Genomic DNA, 7,730 nt, shown 5'->3' with positions numbered 1-7,730 from the left:
TTCACCAAATGGGATGATTTTGCAAAATGTTTTACTTGGTTATTTGACAAAGACTTTATCTCTCCATTTTAGCCAATTATTCAATCCAAACTCTCAAGTGGGTGTTACATCAGGTTCAAGGTTTAACTGATTGCAAATTTTAATGTGAACACAATCACTTCAAAACTGTTTTAACTGACTTCAAACACGACTCATAAATACCCAGGAACATGCCTGAGAATAAAATGCTAACTTGGGCTCGTGGGGGGAAGGCAGGGATGGGAATGCACCTATTAGAATATGACATAATATAAAGCATGTAACATATGACTTTATTATGTTCATTCAATCCATGTTTTAATCCCTGCAGTGGGGATGCATTTCAAACAATGTCCTTGACCACAACACATTTTTTTTTTAAGAACTAAAATCCATGAGTGTTATTCCATGGCTTTAAAGCTGTCTATTTTGGGGCAAAAAACCCCAACAACCCAATGATCTGGTTTTCCTTCTTTATTTTGTTTATGAAGGAAGCTTCTCTCATAAGAAGCGAAACAGCAAGAAGAAGCAAGCACTGGAACAAAATATACATTCCGTACAATCATATGACCTGCCCGTTCCCTAAGACATGAAACATACAATTATCTGTACACGCCTCATTAAATAACCTTATTAAATAGGAAATGCAAAATGTACAAATTTACAGACTGAATTATTAAATACTCCCCTGGTGCACGCATGGGGCATGCATTCCTTTCTACTATCGGCAGCCACACTCTGAAACTGCCATCCCCTCATATTTGAACTTGTAAGTAACCACCCCTGCGTCTAAGTAGAGGATGGAGATGGGATCAAGCTTGGTAGGCACACAGCAGGCTTTGGAAGTTTTCTGAGGATTCTTCAGGTGAACCAAAGTCTGGACAATGGCGTGTTTAGTTGGCGTGACGTGTTCAGTTAAAGGGTAGGAGCACACTCCCCGGCACTCGTAGGCTTCATATCCCGTCGGTGCGATGATCCAGGAATCCCAGCCAATCTCCTTGAAATCGATATAGAGTGGAGTCCTTTTGCAGTAGTTGCCCTTGGCGTTCCTCCGGATCCGGGCAGTGGAGTCATAAATGATGTTGGAGCGCATCTGGAGCAGCGCCTCTTCACCTGGCCCGTTGTGGAAGTTGCCCATGCCCAGGTTCTCCAAATCCAGCAGCTGCTCATGGTCTATCATTTCGTCCAGTTCCTGCTTCTCCTCCTTTTTGTCATTGCTCAGGTCATCTGAGAACACAATCATCAGAGGCACATGCTTGGCCTCGGAATTGATGTCAATATCGAGTTTCCCCTCTCCGTTTGGCTCCTCCCCTTCTCCGCTCTCTATCTGCACTTCCAGCCTGTGAGTGGTCAACTCTGACCTACGCCAGTGCCTCATGGCATCTGTGATATCAAAGGTCTCCCACTCACTGTTGGTGCCGTAGATCTGCCTGGATGCAAGTGCCACCATTTTTCTCTCCTCTCCTTCTCTCCCCGCATGGTTGTTCTCCAGTACTTCAAAAATGGTGACTTTCCTATCCAGCCCATCATAGAGTATTCTGTCCCGCTCCACCAGTGTGTAGAGTCTCAGCTCTGCCATCGTGATCTCTTCATGGTGAGGGATGGAGACGTTGAAGAGAAGAGGGTATTTCCGGATTCCTGTGACACCAATAGGGTGGGAAGTCAGATCTAGAAATGACAAAGATCAATGTAAATAAATACTTTGGAACTGAAAATATTTCCAGCAGAAATATGCATGCATGGAACTCAGCCTTTCATGACTTGTATTCCTTGGTTTCAGTATGAACAGTTACAGGAAAATTATAATAAATAGGAATAATGGATTGTCACACAAAATTTTATTCGTGTCGTCAGTGAGGTGGATGATTTGTATTGGATCTTCAAGGAAAACAAGGTCAGATCATGATAATAGCAATGAACTTGGATTTATAGCTCTCTTTCTTCCAACGTGGCTACCGAAGTGCTTTATAAAAGGTCCTTACTGATTGTACACATTATATTTATTGTATATAGGAATCTCTTTGCCCAGCACTGAAAGGAAGCCACCTCTGGAGTGCAAATACAACAGCTGTTTAACATGTGAATATCAACATTACACAAAATTTTAGGACAGGAAGTGAAGAAGAATACTACACCTCTACCTCGATATAACGCGACCCGATATAACATGAATTTGGATATAATGCGGTAAAACAGCGCTCTGAAGAGGCGGGGCTGTGTGCTCCAGCGGATCAAAGGAAGTTCGATATAACGCGGTTTCACCTATAACGCGATAAGATTTTTTTGGCTCCCGAGGACAGCGTTATATCGGGGTAGAGGTGTATATCCAACTGAAGGGACATGGGGGATTGGAGATGGGCAGAATGACACAAACTGTTTCTGCAGCAAAAGTAGGCTGCATTCGTATCTTTTTGTCTATTAAGAGGGGATCTGTCTTTCTATGGAATATCCAGTAGATCCCCTCATAAATAGTGTGATCTCCTTTACCTTCAATTAATCCTATTTACAGTGCCACACTCCTCAGGTATATATGGTGAATTTGTATTTTCACTGGTGATCTGATACAACACATTGAAATCCCTACTGCTGATCTGCTGTCTCTGATGAAGTGTTGCATAGATCTCCCAATGGAAACAAATGATACCATAAGCTTCCACCAGTGTCTGAAGACTGCAACCACCAAGGAAAGAGACAAGTTGTTTAGGGTGATGCAAAGGCTTATAACTAGGCGGAATGGGAAGTTAGGTCTTTCTTGATCCAAAGCCCTCTGAAGCCATGGAAATATTCCCATTTTGACGTCAATAGGTTTTGGCTCTGTCTTAAAAGGAGCAAAAGAAAACTGCTGTACTTACTTAGGAGCTTTTGAGAGTATTAATTAATCAAATGTATAACAAGCAAATAATCTAATCTAATCTATCTATCTATGTTTATACATACACCATCTGCATTTCTTCATACATATAGGAAATTTAGAAAAATGTTTGTATTTATTGCTGCATTTCCCTAATATCAATAACAACCCTGAAACCAAATTAGGAAATATAGACTTAGTGGACATGCCTACAAGGGTGGAGGGAATGGACTGCATGGAACTTGTACATTTTCCCATCTCTGATTTCTATGACTCTGGGATTGATATATTTATGGAAACATTTGGTTGACACAGCTACAAATATTTGCCCTGAAGTAGCAAAGCACTTCAGCACATGAGTAGCCCTTGACTTTAATTGGACTTCAGTGTTTTCTGATGTTTGCAAACCCATCTGTTGTTTAAAAAGAAAAAAATATCGAAGAGGCCAAACATGAGAGGTCCCGTTTGCCCTCCCCATTGACTTTAATTGTGAGTTTGAAAGCACTCAGAATCCAGATGCATGTCTAGTGAGCGTGACTCACTTCAAAACTGGAAGTGGCATCAGAACTTAGAGTGACCTCGAGAGCTTCCCAGGCTGCAGGATGCTGGAGAACAAGTCCACTGTCATGGGGATATGTATGGTCTTTGGGTGGGGAAAAGTCAGCTGACTGCATTGAAGACGGACATGAATAATTCATTAGAAGGGGTTAGGGACACGCCCTTATGGGAAACTGGGTGTCTCACTTCCTGATTAGAGAGAAAAATAAGTCAGGATGGGCATCTGCCCACAAGACTGGCTGAGCAGGAAAACTCAAAGGGTCAAATTCCCCTCTCACTATTACCTATACATCTTACTTGGTGTCAATGAGGATGCACTGGTGTCTGAAGGAGGAGGATTTAGCCCAGAAAAGTTTATTTAAATTTGTAAGTGATGACCACATTAGAATCATATCTGCAATGGAGCCGGACTGCTTCATGAGCTAAAACTGCTAAGGAACAATCGTCATAAAGTTCTACTGCTTCCAGCCATTCAATTTCCATTATTATCTTCTACTAACACAAGCAGATAAGTATAAAGATTGCATTGTGTGATCTGTTCCATCTCTTTTATCAATGTAATTGCAAGCACTTTATTTTTAACCATCTAAAAGGCCCATAAGACATAAAATTCAGGTTCCCTAGTTGTTATTGACTTTCTTGACATACAAAGGAGAGAGAATTAAAATAAATCCTCTGTACTGTATGTGTGCATATGGAAAGCATTTGTATTAGCATATGAGTATCTGAATCTATGCCTGTAGTTCTGGACTAGAAGAAAGGACAGGAATCCGCCAAGAAGGTAGGAAGTTATCCTGAGTTTGACATGGCCATTGCAGACTTCATGTAATGGTGAAAAGGATGCTTGGCATCTCTGTTGTGTTTACAAAAATGAATGGAACTGTGCATTGTTACATTTACTAAAAATAAAGGATGACTGCTGATTTACACTAGTAAAACACATAGGATTTCCGTCAGTATACTGTACTTGCCCAATTATAGTCCATTTATATTCCTGATACTTTTTCATCTTAAAATTGCAAGGGTCAGAAAAGGACAATACTCATTATTCCATATTCCTTCAGGGCCAGATTGTGAATGCCTTCTCTATGCTCATGAACAGTCACTCATCCCATGGTCTTCAGTACGCATAAGTGGTTTGCAATCCAGCCCTTAGTCAATTAAATGTTATCTATATGTTGAAGAAATGCACAATTAAAGTGGATTTGAACTTTAAGGCAGAGCCTTTTAAAACCAGAAACATGCAGCTGGATAAGAATGCACACATCTGAATGAGGTATAGATTAGCCCATAATTAGTCAGAGCATCTAGCTGAGTTGTCAAATTTAGGTCATATATACTCAGTGTTTGCTCTGTTATCTTGTAGTTTTGGAGTTCATCAGTAAAACTGAGACTGGCATGATAGAAGAGCCATTTTTATTTGAATTATCACACGTAAAGCTGAGTTGTTAAAAAAAATCATCTCAATCCTACTGGCAAACAGAATGTTTCTGGGGCATAAATGATTTGTTGAAAAGTCTTTTAAATATATAGCCTACATTGTTACTCATGCATGAAGCATAAAGAAATCATCAGCAGCTAGTACGTGAGCCTTACATTCCTCTCGTTATGTAGCCATTGCAGGAAATTTTCAATTGCACAATATGTGTAACTGTCTAAACTCATGATTTTATGCATTTTTTAGTTGAAATTTTTTGAAAAATAGAAAATACTTTATTTTCCCCAAAATGAGCACCAAGGGTTAGCAAAAGTCATCATAGAGAGCTGCTAGCTGCAGATATTTCTATATCTGACTTTACTTCATACACCAAGCCTTGGGACCCATTAAAGACTAAATTGGGAAAATATTACTAGAGAGTCATTCATTGTTTGGTTAGGAATCCATGAAGAAATTGGGCTTCCCAAACAAGAATTTGTACCATTGCGTGGGTTGTGAAAGAGGGTTTTTCCCATTAATTCAGTTACCGTCTCTCTTTGAAAATCGGATGCCTATGAAGGTAACAAATAAGTGATTCACATGCTTCCTGGGATGGTGACGATTTATTTATATTACACACCCATAATATTCAAACATAAAAGAAGACATTACCCCTACCCCAAAGTGCTTACGGTCTCAAAGATATAATAGGCAAAGGATGGGGGGAAAGGTTACATCAGAAAAGCAGTGTGAGCTGGTTGATTATAGGCATATGCCGTGTTTGTTCGTTAACTCCAGCTGCATCTCTATCTAATCACTATAAACTTCTCCCCCCTCCCCGCAATTCAGCCTTCATGCGCCACGCATTGTAAACAGGTGTCTTGTTGGTTATAAGCAATGCCCACTCATTCTTAGTTCACTCCGAGGAGTATGGCTCTTACCTTCATTTTGGAAGCTTCTAACAATATTTGCAGATGGCATTGAGGTCCTATCAGTGGCAAACCTGTTGTACAGCTCTATCATGTATTCTGGGGGCTCCACCTTAGCCGTTTCATGCAGGGGAATATCAGAGAGATTCAATGTCTTCAGGAACTCGTTTTTCATGTTCTGAAGCAGCGTGCTGAAATCAACGCCGTCCTGCTCCGAAAGGAGCTCGTCAAAGAAGGGCACATCTTCCTCCAGGGAAGACTGCTCCAGGCTCATGATGGGACTGCAAGCTGCAAGGTGCACCAACAGAGAGAGGGTTGCCCACAGCTGAATGGTGACAGTATCCATTCCTCCGCTCTAACCTCCAACCGCACTCAACAAGATTTAGCTCTCGTGTGGGCTAAGTGGCTATTTTATCCTCTGGGTTGTGTGCAGCTTGTGTCACAGAGTTGACAAGTTTGGAAGCCCTTGCCTGAAGCTTGTGATCAGTCCTTGCTTGCGCTCTCTCCCTCCCCCCCACACCATCCAAAACCAGGTCTCAGTAATTGGATATAACACGCTCTCTCCTATGGTAGCCTTGCCTCTCTTATCTCTTGTAGTGTAAGCTGTCCACCAGATTTTCTGTTGCTATCTCACAAACCCCCTCTCCCTTAATGAGCATTTTGTAAACATTCTGCACTTGGACCCTCTGAGATAGGCCAATTTTCTCCTTGGACTGGATCTGCCCTTCCTTTTCCCCCTTGGAGCTGACTTTTTTTGGCATGTGTGGCCAACTTTTGTCCATGCAGCTTTGTTATGATTTCAACCGAACATGCAAATGACACAGAGCCTAGGTCTAGGATTCTGTATTCTATACCAACAGTAAATAAAAGCCTACTTAAATATTAACAGTGTTATACCTGTGTCCTTTGTCCCCTATTCCAGAGCTAAATTGTCCAGCCCAAGTAAAGGCTTTACTTAGATGAAAAGCACTTTGAGACAGGGACCATCTTTTTGTTCTGTTTGTACAGCACCTAGCACAATGGGGTCCTGGTCCAGGCCTAGGGCTCCTAGGCACTATGGTAATACAAATAATAAATAATAACCACAATAATAAGACCACGGGAGGCCCGGAAGACAATGGAACTGGTGTGATTATATTAAGCAGTAGAAGGCAGAAATTTTGCACTCACTGCAGCTGTGAGCTTGTGTTTATGCATTGTGGAAAAAGGTTTTGGGGACAGGAGAAATGCAGGCAGGGGACAGCCTCTGGCATGGCCAGCAGATCTGTGCCTGGTTCTCCTCTCCTACATACGGACACTGTGTACCTGTGCTGGCACCACCATCTTTGGCCCATATGAATAAAGGGCAATTAGCAAATGTTTTTAGCAGGATTTGTTTTAGCTAGTTATTCTCTTTATAAACCATTGTTTCCCGTTCAACCCAAAACAGCTACGCCAGCTGACTGGGGAAGAGTTCTGCTCTGATGACCTCCACAGAAATGTTTAGAAACAAAATCAGCAGGGAGCACTGAAACCATTGCAAATGGCTCATAAAATGTTTATGCCACTACCTCTTCTCATGTGTCTGGCTTGGCAGGTTACATTCACTGATGAGCTGTGTTACATCTAGTGTCCTCATTTCATTTCCCACCAGTGAGCTTTGTGTTAACTGGCATGAAACGAAACCTTAAGCCCACAGACTGCTGTAAATCAATGCATGGTGGCTGAGGGGCAGTACGTTGTGACCAGAACGGGTTGAAAACCACAGAAAAATTTTCATGGAAAATGTTCAACATGTTTTCAGAAAAAAAAAAAAAATTGGGGGTGGGGGAGCGGGGATGTTCAGAATTTTGAATTTTCAAAAAGTTTGAGTACTGCAGGCAAACAAATAAAACTAAGGGGCACAACTCTAGCTAACTTCATTAATGTTGCACTCATTTATGCAATTTTGAATAAGGACAATTGTATTTATTCAGCT

The 7,730-nt window shown here is 41.4% G+C and overlaps 1 protein-coding gene across 1 annotated transcript; it reads right to left on the bottom strand.

Annotated features, from left to right (window-relative positions):
• Positions 1 to 477: 477 nt before the first annotated feature.
• BMP10 (bone morphogenetic protein 10) lies at positions 478 to 6,253 on the bottom strand. The gene is made up of 2 exons (XM_034761781.1): positions 5,786 to 6,253; positions 478 to 1,686 (listed from the first exon to the last, which is right to left on the bottom strand). The coding sequence occupies exons 1-2, from the start codon at positions 6,117 to 6,119 to the stop codon at positions 740 to 742; spliced, it is 1,281 nt and encodes a 426-aa protein (XP_034617672.1). The 5' UTR covers positions 6,120 to 6,253; the 3' UTR covers positions 478 to 739.
• Between the last annotated feature and the right edge of the window lie 1,477 nt (positions 6,254 to 7,730).

This window comes from Trachemys scripta, chromosome 2, assembly GCF_013100865.1.
Source record: "Trachemys scripta elegans isolate TJP31775 chromosome 2, CAS_Tse_1.0, whole genome shotgun sequence".
Classification (NCBI taxonomy): Eukaryota; Metazoa; Chordata; order Testudines; family Emydidae; genus Trachemys; species Trachemys scripta.
This window is presented reverse-complemented; position numbering and strand designations above follow the sequence as displayed.

Excerpts from the sequence above, each read along its gene's own strand:
- BMP10 (XM_034761781.1), bottom strand. The coding sequence starts at position 6,119 with ATGGATACTGTCACCATTCAGCTGTGGGCAACCCTCTCTCTGTTGGTG. Across the intron at positions 1,687-5,785 it reads TAGAAGCTTCCAAAATGAAG|ATCTGACTTCCCACCCTATT; the intron begins GTAAGAGCCATA and ends TGTCATTTCTAG.